The 20,567-nt window shown below is 42.1% G+C and overlaps 1 protein-coding gene across 3 annotated transcripts in view; it reads right to left on the minus strand.

Annotated features, from left to right (window-relative positions):
• The window catches only part of RHPN1 (rhophilin Rho GTPase binding protein 1), a 57,808-nt gene that overhangs the window by 22,476 nt on the left and 14,765 nt on the right, over positions 1 to 20,567 (minus strand). For all 3 annotated transcript variants that reach the window (XM_060775967.2, XM_067467243.1, XM_067467242.1), the window contains 7 exons: positions 14,668 to 14,783; positions 10,089 to 10,217; positions 3,572 to 3,647; positions 3,360 to 3,437; positions 3,008 to 3,132; positions 1,825 to 1,991; positions 583 to 770 (listed from right to left, as the gene is read on the minus strand). In XM_060775967.2, the coding sequence (XP_060631950.2) occupies positions 583 to 770; positions 1,825 to 1,991; positions 3,008 to 3,132; positions 3,360 to 3,437; positions 3,572 to 3,647; positions 10,089 to 10,217; positions 14,668 to 14,702 (798 nt within the window). In that variant the 5' untranslated portion in view covers positions 14,703 to 14,783. The remainder of the gene's footprint in view (positions 1 to 582; positions 771 to 1,824; positions 1,992 to 3,007; positions 3,133 to 3,359; positions 3,438 to 3,571; positions 3,648 to 10,088; positions 10,218 to 14,667; positions 14,784 to 20,567) is intronic.

Here is a 20,567-nt window from a genome sequence, read left to right on the forward strand (position 1 = left end):
CTGCGTCCCAGGCACGGTTGGCGGGAACGAGAGACAGGGCCTTCTCGGTGGTGGCCCCTCGGTTATGGAATGCCCTACCAAATGACATCAGACAGGCCCCTTCGCTGCTGGCGTTTAGGAAGAAGCTCAAAACTTGGCTCTTTGAGCAAGCGTTTGGCTAATCAGCGCAATTGAACATAGAATGACGGTAAACTGAACATAGGAACGGCATAAGGATATGAGACTGGATCTTGTTGGTGACCGAGGCACTTGTATGAATGTTGTGTGGTTGTTATTGTGTACGCTGTGTTTTAATTGTTATTGTGTGGTAATTAATACTGTGTAAACCGCATTGAGTCACCTAATTTAGGTTGAGAAACGCGGTATAGAAATAAAGCAAATAAATAAATAAATAAATATCTGTCGGGGGTATTTTGATTGTGCTTTTCCTTCAGGGCAGAAGGGAGTTGGACTAGTTGGCCCCGGGGTCTCCTCCAACTCTATTGTTCTATGAATATAAGAGATGCTCAACCTGTATCCTCCTCACACTTCAGGGTCTTTCCCCGCATCTCTGCCCCGAAGGGTCCACACGCTTGCCCTTACCCTGGCTGCTTCCTGGGCAAGTTGCAGGCAGGTCAGGAAGTCGCTGTGGGCACGGAGGAGCAAGACCTTCTCCAAGACGCACTCCTGGACCTGGGCGATCATCAGGCGGACCAGCATGTTCAAGGAGGCTGTGCTCATGTCCAGGCTGGGGGCGTTGGAGAAGTTCTCCTTCAGGTAGTTGAAGGCACCTGGAGAAAGGGAACAAGGACAGGCATGAGTTTAAGCCAGGCATGAGCAACGTTGGCCCTCCGTACCGGCTGTTAGGAATTGTGGGAGTTGAAGTCCAAAACACCTGGAAGGCCGAGGTTTGCCCATGCCTGGTTTAAACCCATGGACAACTGGATGGCTTCTTCTGCACGCATTGAGTTAGGACTTTCTGAAGGAATCTATATCTTCCTGGTAGCACCACCAACACACGTAACAACACCGGACAGCCTTCCTGGTCATTGCATCCAGGTTGTGAAACTCCCTCCCATTGAAGGACCACTTGGCCCCTTCCCTGCTATCCTAACAATGGTAGTGATGACCTTTCCATCACAGCAGGACTTTTAAATCTATTCACATAGCATTCTGATGAGGGCCAAGGTGATATAAAGGGTTGGGTGTCCGACTAGGACCTGGGCAACAAGTTCCCAGGGCTCCGTTCCATGCATAAAAGGGTCCCAGACCACAAAAAAAAGCAATCTGATGAGAGCCAAGGTGATATAAAGGGTTGGGTGTCCAACTAGGACCCAGGCAACAAGTTCCCAGGGCTCCATTCCATGTATAAAAGGGTCCCAGACCACAAACCAGAACCCAATTCTATGCAAAAGTATCCCAGGTTGCAAACCAGATCCTAATTCCATACATTTCGCCCACATCTATGGCAGGCATCCTCAGAGATTGTAGATCTCACAACCTATGAGGATGCCTGCCATAGATGTGGGCAAAATGTCAGGAGAGAATGCTTCTGGAACATGGCTATACAGCCCAGAAAACTCAAAGAAAATCATTATAGAACTGTGAACAGAGAGGGGGCCAGAAGACAGTTCCACCTTGTCTCCTGTGCTATGCTAATAATATAACATAATATATTGTATATCTATATAAATAAAAATGTAATGTTCGTTTGTGCCTGGACTACAAATCCCATCAGCAGCAGTTAGCAGAAGAATAATGGGAGCTGCAGTTGGAGGAGGTCTACACTTTGCTCAGTGCTGCATTTATTTCTATGAAGCGAAACCCCGAGAGTGCTGCACATACCAGCAGCCTTCTGGAAGGCTTCGATGGCGCGGTCCACGCCTTGCAAGGTGGTACGGTCCTGCCGAGCCCCGATCTGGGTGTGCAAGGCTCCGATGTTGAATAGCACGCTCCCTTTTTCGAAGGCCAGGGCCCTCTGGTGGCACGGGACACCCGTCAGAGAGTCGTACCTGGAAAAAGAGAAGGTCGGGAAAAACAGGCCGGCTTAAAAGGGCAGCGACTTGCACTGTAACCTCAAAGAGAGAGGGTGGGAGAAAGTGAGGTATAATTTGGGCATAGAAACACCTTCTTTATCTTATGTACATATTTGCGTCTGTGTCTTCATGTTTCCTGTAGACCCCATGGAATCTGTAGGGTTTTCTTAGGCAAGAAAGACTCAAGAGATGGCTATGTCAAGTCTGTTGGGGCTGTTTGAAATGTGTAATGCAAATTTCAAAGTATGTATGTATGTATGTATGTTTAAAAATGCAATACTATGTGCCGAGTGTATTTCCTGTGTGGAAAGAGTTAACTGTACCATGGAGGGAATGGCATTCCTAGAGAGGTCATAAATCAAAGTGTATAGAGCAATGGACGCACCTTGTGTGTCATACATCATATGTCACTCTGGAATGCAGGAGGTGTGGACTAGTACTGATAACAGCATGTTTGGGTGTTCGCGATGCAGCTACTGTATGGAGAGGAAGCAGTTTTTTCGATGTGCTTAGTGTTAAGTAGCTTCTAATGTATATAGCTGTAAATAAAGTAGTTTATAGCCTAAAGTGGTCTCTAGACCATGGCCATATAGCCCGAAAAAACCTACAACAACTCCAAGAAATTGGGTGAAACTTCCAACACAGATCACCCATGACCAACAGAAAATATTGTGCTTTCTGAGGGTCTTTGGCAACCCCTCTGACACCCCCTCGCGACCCCCCCAGGGGTCCCAACCCCCAGATTGAGAAACACTGCATTAGAGTCTCAACCAATACAACATGGTTCCTGGCACAAAAACAAAGTTTCTGGAGGATAAGAACGACTTTCAAAGTAAGGACGGAACAATTAAACTGGAAATAACACTTTCGAACCAGGAACAGAAAAGGTTGCTACATAAGTGTAATCAAACCCGATAAAGTTAAGAGAGAGATGCAACTAGCTAAGAATGGACTCATTCCCTTGATGGGATCAATCAAGGCCCTTGACTGACCAGTGGAAGAAGAGGCCCAGGTTCTTATTGGGAGGGAAGAAGCGGTTGTCGAGGAAGTAGAGCTGGCTGTAATACTCCATAAGCAGCTCCAGACCGGCTTCGTTCCGGCTGGGAGTCCGCATGGCCTGTTCGGAGAAAGGCAAAACATTAAAGACAAAAACAAACAATGTAGACTACAATCTGTCTCAGGTATGGACCAACTTTGACCGTCCCTCCAGGTGTTTTGGACTTCAACTCCCACAATTCTACTGGCTGTTAGGAATTGTGGGAGTTGAAGTCCAAAACACCTGGAGGAAGGGCCAAAGTTGGCTCCTACCAGACCTATATGGAAGACTCCCCAAAGTTGGCATACCTGCCGCAGCTCCATGAGGCTTTGGATCTCCGTCTCGTACGAGGCGCCATCTTCACCGTAGTGATCCCAAATCATTTCCTAGGAGCACGAAGATGGAAACAACACTCTTGGGGTCAAGCTGCGTTCATTCTACAGTGTAGATGCCATCCCTTCAGAACAGAAATGTATGAATCACATGGATGATACTAATCCATAAAAGGTGGAGCGCTTACCTTCAGGGGTGCTTCCCAGTCCAACTCTTTGGTCTCCTTCAGCCCCAAAGGGATCATGGGAACACTGATAGAATCACTGAAAAAGAAGGAAATATATTGGGGTGAAGTGTGAATTTTAATCTACAGATATGTATAATAATAGATAGGTGTTTAAAAGGGTAAGTATTTAAACTAGCATGATTGGGGGGATGGTAGCTAGCTCAACTCACTTTGAGCTGAGTTGCCATGGAAAAAGGGGCGGAGCCAACTGCCACTTGGCAGGGCAGCCATTTTAAAACCATCAGTCTGTAGTCAGCGAACTACAGGGAAGGCTGGTTCTGTTGTGTGTTAAGAACCAGTAAGGTAGTCTGTAGTCTAAGAACTACAGGGAGAGGCTGATTCTACTGTGTGGAGAATCCGGAGGGTTTGGGGCTTTTTAGCCTGTGTAGTTTAGATAGGTTGAGTTGACTTATTTATATTATTAGTCAGTGTATGAGCAAAAGGGGAGAGAACCCTAATAAGAATCTTTACTGCAACAGAAATAATGTAAGGAAAGAACAAACTTGTATCTGAAGTAATATGTTAAAGAAAGAAACACATTTTGAAGGAAAATAAGTTTAAAACCTATTTAATAGAAGGAATAGTCCTCTTAAGAGTTGGTTTATGAAATGTTATAAATGTAACCTCTGAAAATATGTGCCTCTAAGAGTTGAGAAACATTGAAACCATCAAGCTTCTTCTATACGTCAATAAACTTGTTACAGTTTCTTCTAAAGCCAAGTCTCTGTTACAAATACTTTCAAGTTAAGCCACGCTACACATTGAAGAAAGCACAAATCAATATTACAAGCTATTAGTTGTGTTATCAATTTAATAAGTCCTTACAAAGTGGTGGCTCCTTTACAAACCGTTACAAATTGGTGGCATGATTATAAACTGGGTGCCATCTTTTACAAACTGGTGGACTCTTTACATATATCAAAATGAGATCTTTAACAGAATTTTTATTGCATCCTCCCAAAGGTGCTAGGATGTCAAGAACTTGGCACGAGGACTGTAAAGTTGCAGAGTTTTGGAACTGAAGTCGGAGTAAGTTTTGGAGTCAGAGTTGGTTGACTCTGTATATGTTTTAATGATTTTTAAATTGGGAATTCTTTAATACTGTTTATATTTAATTTTATGTCAAGCTGCTTTGAGTCTCCTCAAAGCAGATAAATACGAGGGTTGAATGAAAAGTAATGCCTCCACCTTCGTAACTTCTCAAAAGATGGTAGTACTGGTATGTGGCAGGTACTGGCTTGTTCAGTAGACTCTCCTCTACAGTTCCATTTTGGCAGGAAGCCTTAGCATTGAATGGTTGTGTTGTTAAAGAACAAAGTATGGAACCCTGCGCAGACGGTCAGTCAAAGCGCCTTAAGCAGTGTGCAGTCACTGAATTCTTGACAGCAGAAGGTGTCACCCCAAAGGAGATTCATCAGAGAATGCAAGCTGTTGATGGTGATTGTGTTAATGTGAGTACTGTGCATCACTGGGTGAGTAAGTTTAAAGATGTTGAGGTGGGAACATCTGACTTGCATGACAAGCAAAGAGTTGGACGTCCTGTGACAGCAACCACCGAGTTTCACAAGCAAAAGGTTGACAGATTGATTCAGGATGACTGTTGTATTACTCAGAGAGAAATTTCAAGCTTAATCAGCATTTCACAAGAACGTGTGGGTCACATTATTGCTTTGCTTGGCTATCGGAAGATCTGTGCACTATGGGTTGCGGAAATAGAGTGTCGACTTCTTCCATGACGGCTTCAGAAAACTTGTTCATCATTGGCAGAAATGTATCCAATTGTCTGGTGATTATGTGGGAAAGCGAATAGTGGTCGTTAAAGAGCACATTCTAAGGATTATTTCTGCTTTTGATTTATTAAAACTCAATGTGATGTGGCGGCAAAAAAAAGCCAATGGGATTTTGGCCTGCATCAATAGGAGCACAGTGTCTAGATCTAGGGAAGTCATGCTACCCCTCTATTCCGCTTTGGTTAGACCACACCTGGAATATTATGTCCAATTCTGGGCACCACAATTCAAGAGAGATATTGACAAGCTGGAATATGTCCAGAGGATCCACAATCAAGGGTCAGGAGAACAAGCCCTATGAGGAGCGGCTTAAGGAGCTGGGCATGTTTAGCCTGAAGAAGAGAAGGCTGAGAGGAGATATAATAGCCATGTATAAATATGTGAGAGGAAGCCACAGGGAGGAGGAGGGAGCAAGCTTGTTTTCTGCTTCCCTGGAGACTAGGACGCAATGGAGCAATGGCTTCAAACTACAAGAGAGGAGATTCCATCTGAACATGAGGAAGAACTTCCTGACTGTGAGAGCCGTTCAGCAGAGGAACTCTCTGCCCTGGAGCGTAGTGGAGGCTCCTTCTTTGAAAGCTTTTAAACAGAGGCTGGGTGGCTATCTGTCAGGGGTGATTTGAATGCAATACACCTGCTTCTTGGCAGAATGGGGTTGGACTGGATGGCCCACCAGGTCTCTTCCAACTCTAGGATTCTATGATTCCATGATTCTATGATTCTAATATATTCCCTTCTAATCAAGGTGAAAGAAGAAAGCGCAAAAGCTGGGTTGCAGCTAAACATATAAAAACCAAGATGATGGCAACAAGAATCATTGACAACTGGAAAATAGAGGGAGAAAATGTGGAGGCCGTGACAGACTTTGTATTTCTAGGTGCAAAAATGACTGCAGATGCAGACTGTGGCCAGGAAATCAGAAGACACTTCCTTCTTGGGAGGAGAGCAATGTCCAATCTCGATAAAATAGTAAAGAGTAGAGACATCAGACTGGCAACAAAGATCCATTGCCTAGTCAAAGCCATGGTCTTCCCTGTAGTCACCTACGGATGTGAGAGCTGGACCTTAGGGAAGGCTGAGCGAAGGAAGATCGATGCTTTTGAACGGTGGTGTTGGAGGAACGTTCTGAGAGTGCCTTGGACTGCGAGAAGATCCAACCAGTCCATCCTCCAGGAAATAAAGCCCGGCTGCTCATTGGAGGGAAGGAAACTAGAGACAAAGCTGAAGTACTTTGGCCACATCATGAGGAGACAGGAAAGCCTAGAGAAGACAATGATGCTGGGGAAAGTGGAAGGTAAAAGGAAGAGGTGCAGACCAAGGGCAAGATGGATGGATGGCATCCTTGAAGTGACTGGACTAACCTTGAAGGAGCTGGGGGTGGTGACGGCCGACAGGGAGCTCTGGCGTGGGGTGGTCCGTGAAGTCACAAAGAGTCGGAGACGACTGAACGAATGAACAACAATATATTCCCATCCAAACCCAAGTAACGAAGGTGGAGGCATAACTTTTCATTCAACCCTCATATAATAATAATAATAAAAATTTACCCATGCCTGATGTAGATGCATCTGAAAAAAATGGAGGGAAGAGAGAAATTGAATTACAATTTTGAATGTCAAACTATAGGAACTGATTTTTTTTTGTTGGTAAATTGCTCAATATTATTTGTTGAATTGTTTTGGCAAAACAGAACGCAAATATGTAAACAGCAGAATATTCAAAATGATGGGAAAGGGACTCGTGGCAAACGTTACATCCTGCAGAAATGCAGAGATTATAGACTGAGCCAAGTGCGGAGGAAGAACTCAAGGGAGTGGCTGGGGATAAACCCAGCCAAAATATTATTCCGAGCCCCGAAATCCTGACACGGCGAAGGAGAGATTCCCGTCCCTTTCCGAAAGGATTAAAAACAAGAGCGAAAGAAAGAGAGGTTTGCAGAGGCGGCCACACCGAGTCCAGCTCAGTGGCAAGATGAGCTCTTAAGGAGATAAGGACCGGGCAGTAATTCTTTTCAAAGTAATTATGGAGCTTACAGAAGAAGGAACCAGCTTACGAGCAAAGCAAAGGACGACGTTTGAAAGGCAAATGAATACGAGACAACAGCTTAGCGAGAGTAAACAGACTGAAACCTTGGACAATGTAGGCATCAGGAGCCATGCAAATAGAGGGCGTCAGACACTTCCCAAGTGTCTAGGACTGTGTGATGTATATTATTATTATTATTATTATTATTATTATTATTATTATTAACACAATAAGATGAGTCCACAGCAGACAAGATCACTCTTCTGGCTGTTGTATTGGATCACACGTCGAATGCTTCCCAAGTGTCTAGGACTGTGTGATGTATATTATTATTATTATTATTATTATTATTATTATTATTATTATTATTATTATCACAACAAGATGAGTCCACAGCAGACAAGATCACTCTTCTGGCTGTTGTATTGGATCACACGTCAGACACTTCCCAAGTGTCTAGGACTGTGTGATGTATGTTGTTGTTGTTATTGTTATTATTATTATTATTATTATTTGAAACACAACAAGATGAGTCTACAGTAGACAAGATCACTCTTCTGGCTGTTGTATTGGATCACACGTCGGACACTTCCCATGTGTTTAGGACTGTGTGATGTATATTATTATTATTATTATTATTATTATTATTATTATTATTTAAGAGACAACAAGATGAGTCCACAGCAGATAAGATCACTCTGCTGGCTGTTGTATTGAGTCCCAAGTCGGACACTTCCCAAATGTCTAGGACTGTGTGATGTACATTATTATTATTATTATTATTATTATTATTATTATTATTATTATCACAACAAGATGAGTCCACAGCAGACAAGATCACTCTTCTGGCTGTTGTATTGGATCACACGTCGGACACTTCCCAAGTGTCTAGGACTGTGTGATGTATATTGTTGTTGTTATTGTTATTATTATTATTATTATTATTATTATTATTAACACAATAAGATGAGTCCACAGCAGACAAGATCACTCTTCTGGCTGTTGTATTGGATCACACGTCGAATGCTTCCCAAGTGTCTAGGACTGTGTGATGTATATTATTATTATTATTATTATTATTATTATTATTATTATTATTATTATTATCACAACAAGATGAGTCCACAGCAGACAAGATCACTCTTCTGGCTGTTGTATTGGATCACACGTCAGACACTTCCCAAGTGTCTAGGACTGTGTGATGTATGTTGTTGTTGTTATTGTTATTATTATTATTATTATTATTATTTGAAACACAACAAGATGAGTCTACAGTAGACAAGATCACTCTTCTGGCTGTTGTATTGGATCACACGTCGGACACTTCCCATGTGTTTAGGACTGTGTGATGTATATTATTATTATTATTATTATTATTATTATTATTATTATTAAAGACACAACAAGATGAGTCCACAGCAGATAAGATCACTCTGCTGGCTGTTGTATTGAGTCCCAAGTCGGACACTTCCCAAATGTCTAGGACTGTGTGATGTACATTATTATTATTATTATTATTATTATTATTATTATTATTATTATCACAACAAGATGAGTCCACAGCAGACAAGATCACTCTTCTGGCTGTTGTATTGGATCACACGTCGGACACTTCCCAAGTGTCTAGGACTGTGTGATGTATATTGTTGTTGTTGTTGTTGTTATTGTTATTATTATTATTATTATTATTACTACTACTACTATTGGGTTGCTATGAGTTTTCCAGGGTGTCTTGCCATTTTCCAGAAGCATTCTCTCCTGACGCTTCACCCACATCTATAGCAGGCATCCTCAGAGGTTGCGAGGTCTGTTGGAAACTAGGCAAGTGGGGTTTATAACTCTTGACTGCTCGAGGCAGGTGTGAATGTTGCAATTGGGCACCTTGATTAGCATTGAATAATTCTTTCTCCCACCCTGGGCATCATAATTCCTTTATTGCCTCCTCGCTAAAAGTGATACCTATTTATCTACTCGCATTTCTGCTTTGGCGCAGTGAGTTAAAGTGCTGAGCTGCTGAACTTGTTGACCGAAAGGTCACAGGTTCGAATCCGGGGAGCAGCATGAACTCCTGATGTTAGCCCCAGCTTCTACCACCCTAGCAGTTCAAAAAAATGCAAATGTGAGTAGATCAATAGGTACCGCTCCAGCAAGAAGGTAATGGCGCTCCATGCAGTCATGCCAGCCACGTGACCTGAGGTGTCTATGGACAACACCGGCTCTTCAGCTTAGAAATGGAGATGAGCACCACTTCTCAGAGTCAGGCACAACTGGACTTAATGTCAGGGGAAAACCTTTACCTTTTCTATTTCTGCTTTCAACCTGCTAGATGAGCAGGTGAGCTGGGGCTAACAGTGGGTGCTCACCCAAGTTGGGATCGAATTGCTGACCTTTCAATCAGCAGGAATCTCAGGGGTAAACCTTTACCTTTACTATTTCTGCTTTCAACCTGCTAGGTGAGCTGGGGCTAACAGTGGGTGCTCACCCAAGCCGAGATTGAACTGCTGACCTTTGGATCGGCAGGATTTTTCTGCAGCACACATATAGATCCCAGAGGACAGGGTGTGTTAGGAGGGCTTGGATTGCGACAGAATTGGGCTGGGCTAGATGGCCTTTGGGGGTCTATTCCAATTAGGATTCCACGATTCTTTGCTCTGTCGTCCTACCTGTCGTTCTGATACACATCCATGGAGCTGTTCAGCTCTTCCAGTTCTTCCTTGAGCAGCTGCAGGTTAGAGTTGACGTAACTGAGCTCTAAGGCGACCGTCTCCTTGACTTTGTGGTTACTGGTGGCCCTGGAAGAAGAAGAGGAGGAGGAGAGGAAAGGTCTGAGTCAGCGATCCATTTTGCTTCAGAGATGCTTTCTAATTACTTCTCAAGGAACAAAGTCTCCCACACATTCTTCCCATTTCTAGCAAGAGAGCAGATTCATGACCCAAACTACCCCTCACCCTTTTCACCTCTCTATTTGCTTAGCAAGGCATTCCTAAATGCAGCAATAAAGCCAAAAAGTTTAGTTGTTTCATTTATATCCCAATTTTCTCCCAATGTAGGATCGAACAGCTGTGTTATTGTTAATCTCTGTTGAATCACACCCATCAAAATCACACTATTTTGTATACGTTTTTTATTATTAGGATCACCTGGGAAGGAATCCCACTGGAGCATTGCAGCGCACCCAAATCCCTGGGAGTCACTCTGGACCGTGCTCTGACCTACAAGAAGCACTGCCTGAACATCAAGCAAAAAGTGGGTGCTACAAACAATATCATACGAAAGCTGAGTGGCACAACCTGGGGATCACAACCAGACACAGTCAAGACATCTGCCCTTGTGCTATGCTACTCTGCTGCTGAGTATGCATGCCCAGTGTGGAGCACATCTCACCAAACTAAAACAGTGGATGTGGCTCTTAATGAGACATGCTGCATCATCACGGGGAGTCTGCGCCCTACACCACTGGAGAAATTACACTGTTTAGCTGGTATTGCACCACCTGACATCCGCTGGGAAGTAGCAGCCAATAGTGAAAGGACCAAGGCAGAGACACCTCCAGCTCATCCCATGTTTCGGTATCAGCCAGCACATCAATGACTTAAATCAAGAAATAGTTTTCTAAGATCTACAGAGACACTCACCAGAACACCTCAGCAAGTGAGAGTCCAAAAGTGGCAGGCTCAAACCCAGAACCTCAATCAATGGCTGATGCCAAATGAGAGATTCCCTCCTGGGCACACAGAGGACTGGGCGACTTGGAAGGCGCTGAACAGGCTGCGCTCTGGCACCACGAGATGCAGAGCCCACCTTAAGCAATGGGGCACAAAGTGGAATCCACGACATGCGAGCGTGGAGAAGAGCAAACCACTGACCACCTGCTGCAATGCAACCTGAGCCCTGCCACATGCAGAATGGAGGACCTTCTTGCAGCAACACCAGAGGCACTCCAAGGGGCCAGATACTGGTCAAAGGACATTTAATCAACTACCAAGCTTGCAAACTCTGTTTTGTCTGTTTGTTAAAAAGTTGTTAAAAACGTAATACAATTGTCTGGTTGATACTGCCACGATAAATAAATTATTTGAAATACAACAAGATGAGTCCACAGCAGACACTCTAGGACTGTGTGATGTATCGGCGAATAATGTGTGCAGATCCCGGTAAGGTGGCCTTTTGCAGCTGGCAGAGTATTATTATTTGATACACAACAAAATGATTCCACAGAAAACAAGATCACTCTGCTGGCTGTTGTATTGGATCACACATCAGACACGTGCCAAGTGCCTAGGACTGTGTGATGCATTGGCGAATAATGTGTGCAGATCCCAGGTAAGGTGGCCTTTTGCAGCTGGCAGATGGTAATCTTGTCAGCGCCGATTGTGTTTAAGTGCAGGCCAAGGTCTTGAGGCACTGCACCCAGTGTGCCAATCACCACTTCTGAAAAACCTCAAGGTTTCATCAGAAAAGCTGAACTCTGGAGTTTGTTCTATTGGCAAATGTCTCATCATGCATCTGAGCATTTGAGCATAGCGCAGCTTGCCCTTCTGGTGCAACGTCAGCCTCCTTCTCTCTTTGTTCCCTTACTCAGCTCTCAACGTCTGACCCCGACAACTGCGTCTTTCTCAATCAAACTTGCACCCAGTCTGGGAAAGTACCGAGTCATTTCAGTTTCCTGTGAGTCACCTGGCAAGATCCAGGTAATCAAGACCTTGACACATTGTTCCTGTGTGCCTTCAAGTCATTTCTTGACTTATGGACACTCTTTCGCAGGGTTTCCTTGGCAAGATTTGTTTGTCTGAAAGTGTGTGACATGCCCAAGGCCAGATGGTGGGCTTTCATTGGCTTGAAGGTATACTTCAAAGTGAAATAAAAGGCCAACTCAATTCTAGGCTGCATCAATAAAGAGTACGGTGTCTAGAACAGATCGAGTACCGTATATACTTGAGTATAAGCCGACCCGAATATAAGCCAAGGAACCTAATTTTACCATAAGAAACTGAGAAAATGTATTGACTCAAGTATAAGCCGAGGGTGGGAAATGCAGCTGCTACTGATAATAATCAGTAGGTTAAATGTTTTTGTGTATTTACATAAAACTGTAATTTAAGATAAGACTGTCCAACTCCGATGAAACCATTATGCTAACCTTCCTCAATGTAAATGTGCTTACGTATCCTTCCAATAATAATAAAGAGAGTAAAATAATTAATGTAGTAGTAATAATAATAATACATAGAGTAAAATAATAAATGTAATAAAAATAATAGCACAGTAAAATAATGTTAAGATAATAATAATAATGAGAGTAAAATAATAAATGTAATAATAATAATAATAATAATAGAGTAAATAATGGAAAATTAATAACACTAATAGAGTAAAATAATAAATGTAATAATAATAATAATAATAATAATAATAGAGTAAATAATGGACATTTAATAGCAGTAATAGAATAAAATAATAAATGCAATAATAATAATAATAATAATAATAATAATAGAGGAAATAATGGAAATTTAATAAAGGTAATAGAGTAAAATAATAAATGCAATAATAATAATAATAATAATAATAATAATAATAGAGGAAATAATGGAAATTTAATAAAGGTAATAGAGTAAAATAATAAATCTAATAATAATAATAATAATAATGATAATGAGAGTGAAATAATAAATGTAATAAAATAATAGTACAGTAAAATAATGTAAATGTAATAATAATATGTAAAAAAATAAATGTAATAATAGAGTAAATCATGGACATTTAATAACAGTAATAGAAGAAAATAATAAATGTAATAATAATAATAATAAATAGAAAATAATAATAATAATAATAATAGAGTAAATAATGGAAATTTAATAAAGGTAATAGAGTAAAATAATAAATGCAATAATAATAATAAATAGAGTAAAATAATAAATGCAATAAAAATAATAGTACAGTAAAATAATGTAAATGTAATAATAATAATGTAAAAAAATAAATGTAATAATAGAGTAAATAATGGACATTTAATAACAGTAATAGAATAAAATAATAAATGTAATAATAATAATAATAATAATAATGATAATGAGAGTGAAATATTAAATATAATAAAATAATAGTAGAGTGAAATAATGTAAATGTAATAATAATAATAATGTAAAAAATAAATGCAATAATAATAATAATAATAATAATAATAGAGTAAATAATGGACATTTAATCACTAATCGAATAAAATAATAAATGTAATAATAATACAAAGTAAAATAATAAATGCAATAAAATAATAGTACAGTAAAATAACATGTAATAATAATAATAATGAGAGTGAAATAATAAATGTAATAATAATAATAATAATAGAGTAAATAATGAAAATTTAATAACAGTAATAGAGTAAAATAATAAATGTAATAATAATATACATAGAGTAAAATAATAAATGTAATAAAAGTAATAGCACAGTAAAATAATGTAAAGGTAATAATAAAAATAATAATAAAGTAGAATAATAAATGTAATAAAAATAATACTAATAACAGAGTAAAATAATAAATAACCTTGACTCGAGTATAAGCCAAGGGGAACTTTTTTTAGCCTAAAAAAGGGGCTGAAAAATTAGTCTTATACTCGAGTATATACAGTAATTCGCTTTACCCTGCATTGGGGGACGTGATAGCTATGCTTACATATTTAAAAGTATGTCATATTGAATGGGAGACACCCAACTTGAAAATACCCCAAGTGCAAGGGATCTGGGACTCTTAGCAGACCACAACATGAGCCAACAGCGTGATGCTGCAGCTACAAAAGCCAATGCAATTCAAGCCAATAGGAGTATAGTGCCTACAACATGGGGAGTGATAGTCCCACTCTATTCAGCTTTGGTCAGAGCTCACCTGGAATAATAACCACATGAATCCCTATGGAGAAGCCTAGAAAAGAGAACACTGAAAGAGGGCAAGTTTTGTTTACATATTTTAAAGGATGCCATATTGAAGATGGACTATTTCTATTGCTCCAAACACTAGGACACAATGGATACAAATGCTAAGAAAAGAGATTTCCACCTGAATATTAGCCTCAGAGTCTGGTAGAGTCTCCTTCAACATAGACCAGATGGGCATTTGTCAGGAGTGCTTTAATGTGTCTTCCTACCTGGTAGGAAGGGGTTGGTCTGGATAGCTCTTGGGGTCCCTTCCAACTCTAGGATGCTAAGAAAGATAGTCTTGGGAATGGGAAAAGGCTAACCTGAAAAGGTTTTCAGCACCAGCTCGCATCCGCATCTCTTTGTTGATCTGCTGGTTGATCCGCGCCCGGCGGTGCTGCAACTTGCTCCGCTGCGACTGCGCTAAAGGATCAGAGCCCTGTTGAAAAGGAAATCAATGTGAGCTATACTTTTTATTTATTTAGTTAGTTATTGTTGCAATCCAGAGCAGGGAACGAGGCCCTAAGATAACTGTCCACCACACTTGACTGTGAAAAACAATCCTTTTTTATTGAAGAAAAATGATTACAAAATAAAGGAAAAATGCAAGTCAAAAGCCACAGCAAAATCAGCAAACATGAATTTAAATGGACAAAAACAAAACCCAAAGCCACACTGTAAAATACTGGAACCTGTTAGCAATCCACTAACCGTACTTGATATCCTAGAAATCTTTCAAGACCATGGCCAGGGAAACCGGGAGAACTGCCAAGGTCTTCATCAATACACTGAACTTTAATTACATTTTTATTTATATAGATAGATAGAGAAAATGGTTTTGAATCCACAGTGATCTCTGGATGTAGGTGGACTACAACTCCAAAACCAAAGGACACTCCCCACCAAACCCTTCCAGTATTTTCTGTTGGTCGTGGGAGAACTGTGTGCCAAGTTTGGTTCAATTCCATCGTTGGTGGGGTTCAGAATGCTCTGTGATTGTAGGTAAACTATAAATCCCAACAACTGCACATCCCAAATGTCAAGATTCTATTTTACCCAAACTCCACCAGTGTTCACATTTGGGCATATTGAGTATTCTTGTAGAGTTTGGTCCAGATCCATAATTGTTTGAGTCCAAAGTGATCTCTGGATGTAGGTGAACTACAACTCCCAAACCAAAGGACACTCCCCACCAAACCCTTCCAGTATTTTCTGTTGGTCATGGGAGAACTGTGTGCCAAGTTTGGTTCAATTCCATCGTTGGTGGGGTTCAGAATGTTCTTTGGTTGTAGGGGAACTATAAATCCCAGCAACTACAACTCCCAAATGACAAAATCAATTTTTTTGAGTGAAGGACATACATTGGGTTGTTAGGAGTCTTGTGTCAATTCGGTGTCAATTCGTCCAGTGATTTTTGAGTTCTGTTAATCCCACAAACGAACATTGCATTTTTATTTATATAGATAGAGAAAAATGTGCCATTACAGTCGCTCATCAACATTCACCTATCTTGGGTATGATGTGAAATATTTTCCATTTTCCACGGAATTTCACCCAGTGCTTTCATGCCTTGGATCTTGTATTAGCACTCCTACACATCGACCCATTCCCATAAAAGACAAAAGGGAATCAATGAAAAGGTCTTTGGAGGCCGCGGTGGGTGACTCAGAAGCCCAAAAGACCCCTGGAGACCCTTCTTTTAGAGGAAAACAAAGGTTTTGCCTTCTCCTTGGCAACTCAGCCCAGTAAGCATTTCGGGATTTCTTTGAGCTGGGAAAGATTTATTTCCATCCAAGACACACATAATTTATTTGGTGCGCTGCCGGTGAGCCATGCATGTGCCAAAGCTGTGAGGACAATATACCGCAAACATGGAAAGCAGAGATGGATTTGCTTTTGTTTTCAGTGGTCAGGGCTTGCACAAGCTTAAGGGCGTTTCTTGGACGGTGCGGCTTTGGGTTTGGAAATTATATCGCCTCGTATTAAAGGCCGCAATACGCAACACGGGGTGTTATCAGCGCCTTCATCTCAGCCACAAGGAACAGCAAGAAAGAACAGGCTGTCATGACAAAGAAAGGCAAGAGCGGGGTTTTAAGGGGAGGTCATATAGAAGGTCAGGGAAGTGAGCTGCAACGTACAATCTGCACTATAGGAATATTGGGCATCTACAGCAGAGTATAGTGCAGCGCAGCTATGCTATATATGAGTTTATGGTAGGATATTATTTATGTATCGTGTCATCCGCAACCAGAACATTGTTTTACATTTCTAACAGAACAAAACAAACAAACAGATAAAAAACCCCACAAATTTTGCAAACTTGGTAGCTGATTAAATGTCCTTTGACCAGTATCTGGCCCCTTGGAGTGCCTCTGGTGTTGCCGCAAGAAGGTCCTCCCTTGTGCATGTGCCAGGGCTCAGGGTGCATTGCAGCAGGTGGTCAGTGGTTTGCTCTTCTCCGCACTCGCATGCCGAGGATTCCACTTTGTGGCCCCATTTCTTGAGGTTGGCTCTGCATCTCGTGGTGCCAGAGCGCAGTCTGTTCAGCGCCTTCCAAGTCACCCAGTCTTCTGTGAGCCCAGGAGGGAGTCTCTCATCTGGTATCACCTACAGATTGAGGTGCTGGGTTTAAGCCTGCCACTTTTGAACTCTCGCTTGCTGAGGTGTTCCAGCGAGTGTCTCTGTAGATTTTAGAAAACTATTTCTAGATTTAAGTCGTTGACATGCTGGCTGATACCCAAACAGGGGATGAGCTGGAGATGTCACTGCCTTGGTCCTTTCACTTATTGGCTGCTACTTCCCGGCGGATGTCAGGTGGTGCAATACCGGCTAAACAGTGTAATTCCTCCAGTGGTGTAGGGCACAGACACCCCGTGATAATGCGGCATGTCTCATTAAGAGCCACATCCACTGTTTTAGTGTGGTGAGATGTGTTCCACACTGGGCATGCATACTCAGCAGCAGAGTAGCATAGCGTAAGGGCAGATGTCTTCACTGTGTCTGGTTGTGATCCCCAGGTTGTGCCAGTCAGCTTTCGTATGATATTGTTTCTAGCACTCACTTTTTGCTTGGTGTTCAGGCAGTGCTTCTTGTAGGTCAGAGCACGGTCCAGAGTGACTCCCAGGTACTTGGTGCGCTGCAATGCTCCAGTGGGATTCCTTCCCAGGTGATCCCCAGAGCTTGGGATGCTTGTCTGTTCTTAAGGTGAAAGGCACATGTCTGTGTTTTAGATGGATTAGGGGTCAGTTGGTTTTCCCTGTAATAGGCAGTAAGAACACCTAGAGCTTCGCAGACCTTCTGTTCAACCATCTCAAAGCTCCCTGCTTGAGCGGTAATGGCACAATCATCAGCATAGATGAAACAGGATACAGGGGAAGAAATACACCGTAAAGCTTTTCAGAAGGTAAACACTGACTTTTGCAAACAAAACATCTATTCTATACTAGCTGTTCCCCTGCCACGCGTTGCTGTGGCCCACATGGGGGTTCTGTGTGGGAGGTTTGGCCCAATTCTATCATTGGTGGGGTTCAGAATGCTCTGTGATTGTAGGTGAACTATAAACCCCAGCAACTACAACTCCCAAATGTCAAGATTTTATTTTCCCCAAACTCCACCAGTGTTCACATTTGGGCATATTGAGTCTTTGTGTAGAAGTTTTTCCAGATCGATCATTGTTTGAGTCCACATTGATCTCTGGATGTAGGTGAACTACAACTCCAAAACCAAAGGACACTGCCTACCAAACCCTTCCAGTATTTTCTGTTGGTCATGGGAGAACTGTGTGTCAAGTTTGGTTCAATTCCATCGTTGTTGGAGTTCAGAATGCTCTTGATTGCAGGTGAACTATAAATCCCAGCAAATACAACTCCCAAATGTCAAGATTCTATTTTCCACAAACTCCACCAGTGTTCACATTTGGGCATTTTGAGTCTTCGTGTAGAATTTGGTCCAGATCCATCCTTGTTTGAGTCAACAGTGATCTCTGGATGTAGGTGAACTACAACTCCAAAACCAAAGGACACTGCCTACCAAACCCTTCCAGTATTTTCTGTTGGTCACGGGAGAACTGTGTGCCAAGTTTGGTTCAATTCCAATGGTGGGGTTCAGAATGCTTTTTGATTGTAAGTGAACTATAAATCCCAACAACTACAACTCCCAAATGTCAAAATCAATTATTTTTGAGTAGGTTCTTGTGGGTTTTTTCGGGCTATATGGCCATGTTCTAGAGGAATTTTCTCCTGACGTTTCGCCTGCATCTATGGCAAGCATCCTCAGAGGTAGTGAGGTCTGTTGGAACTAGGAAAAAGGGTTTATAGATCTGTGGAATGAACAGGGTGGGACAAAGGACTCTTGTCTGCTGGAGCTAGGTGTGAATGTTTTAACTGACCACCTTCATTAGCATTTGAAGGCCTGGCTGAGCCTGGGAGAATCTTTTGTTGAGAGGTGTTAAGCTGTGCTTGGTTGTTTCCTCTCTGCTGTTTTGCTGTTGTAATTTTAGAGTTTTTTTAACACTGGTAGCCAGATTTTGTTCATTTTCATGGTCTCCTCCTTTCTGTTGAAATTGTCCACATGCTTGTGGATGTCAATGGCTTCTCTGTGTAGTCTGACATGGTGGTTGTGAGAGTGGTCCAGCATTTCTGTGTTCTCAAATAATATGCTGTGTCCAGGTTGGTTCATCAGGTGCTCTGCTATGGCTGACTTCTCTGGCTGAAGTAGTCTGCAGTGCCTTTCATGTTCCTTGAGTCGTGTCTGGGCAATGCTGCTGCGTTTGGTGGTCCCTATGTAGACTTGTCCACAGCTCCATGGTACACGGTAGACTCCTGCAGAAGTGAGAGGATCCCTCTTGTCCTTTGCTGAACGTAGCATTTGTTGGATTTTCTTGGTGGGTCTGTAGGTGGTTTGTATGTTGTGTTTCCTCATCAGCTTCTCTCTCCGGTCAGTGGTTCCCTTGATGTATGGCAGGAACCCTTTTCCTCTGGGTGGATCTTCATCTTTACTCTCGTGGCTTGTTCTTGGTCTTGCAGCTCTTCTGATGTCTGAGGTGGAGTATCCATTGGCCTTTCAAATAACAACCACCACCACCACCACCAACAACAACAACAACAGAAAATACTGGTAGGGTTTGGCAGGGATGGACCCAAGATGATGGGAGTTGCAATCCACCCACATCCAGAGCAGCCTGTGGACCCTATCGCCCAGCATTGCTGTAGAATTCGAAGAGGTACGAATGGAGGGTGAAAAGGAGAAACATGCCAAGAGGAAGGCGCATCAAGCCAACCCCGACTGGGACTGCCTTCCATCTGGAAACCGATGCCCAGTGAGTGGGAGAACGTGCAAATCAAGAATAGGGCTCCACAGTCACCTACAGACCCACCGCCAGTACACCGAACTTGGAAGACAATCCTACTCCGACAACGAGGGATCGCCTAAGTAAGTAAGTAAGTAATGTGTTGTTTATTTCCTGAAGTGTATGCCTTCTTTGGTTTGCAGTTTTCCTTATCTCTATATACTTGAGGCAGTGGGAGGGGCTGCAGACCATGCCACAGGTTCAGCGACTGTTTAGAATGTCACTTGAATTGTGTCAGTCGGTACAGAAGTCAGTCAGTGTAGGAAGTTAGAAACCAGTTGAGGCTTGAGTCCTTTGGAAGTAGACTGTTATGAAAGAGAGCTGTACAGAGCAATATAGTTTTGTAGAGACTGTTCTATCCGCGCTGGGCCTGTAACAGCTGTCTTTTCTATAGGACGTATACTTTAAGCCCAGCGGGAAGCCAGGGGCGCCTCAAAGAGAGGTTCTCAGCGATTTTTCTGAAGTGATAGTCTTTAGAGCAGTGGTTCTCAACCTGGGGTCCCCAGATGTTTTTGGCCTACAACTCCCAGAAATCCTAACAGCTGGTAAACTGGCTAGGATGAGGTGGATCTGTATGGTGAGGTGGATCTGTAATTGGTTAAATGGACGAACCCAGAGGGTGCTCACCAATGCTTCCTCTTCATCCTGGAAAGAAGTGAAGTGGAGTGCCGCAGGGTTCCGTCCTGGGCCCAGTCCTGTTCAGGATCTTTATTAATGACTTAGATGAAGGGCTAGAAGGCAGGATCATCAAGTTTGCAGACAACACCAAATTGGGAGGGATAGCCAATAGTCCAGAGGACAGGAGCAGGATTCAAAATGATCTTGACAGATTAGAGAGATGGGCCAAAACTGACAAAATGAAGTTCAACAGTGACA

The sequence above is a fragment of the Anolis sagrei genome, chromosome 4 (assembly GCF_037176765.1).
Source record: "Anolis sagrei isolate rAnoSag1 chromosome 4, rAnoSag1.mat, whole genome shotgun sequence".
Taxonomy (NCBI): Eukaryota; Metazoa; Chordata; class Lepidosauria; order Squamata; family Dactyloidae; genus Anolis; species Anolis sagrei.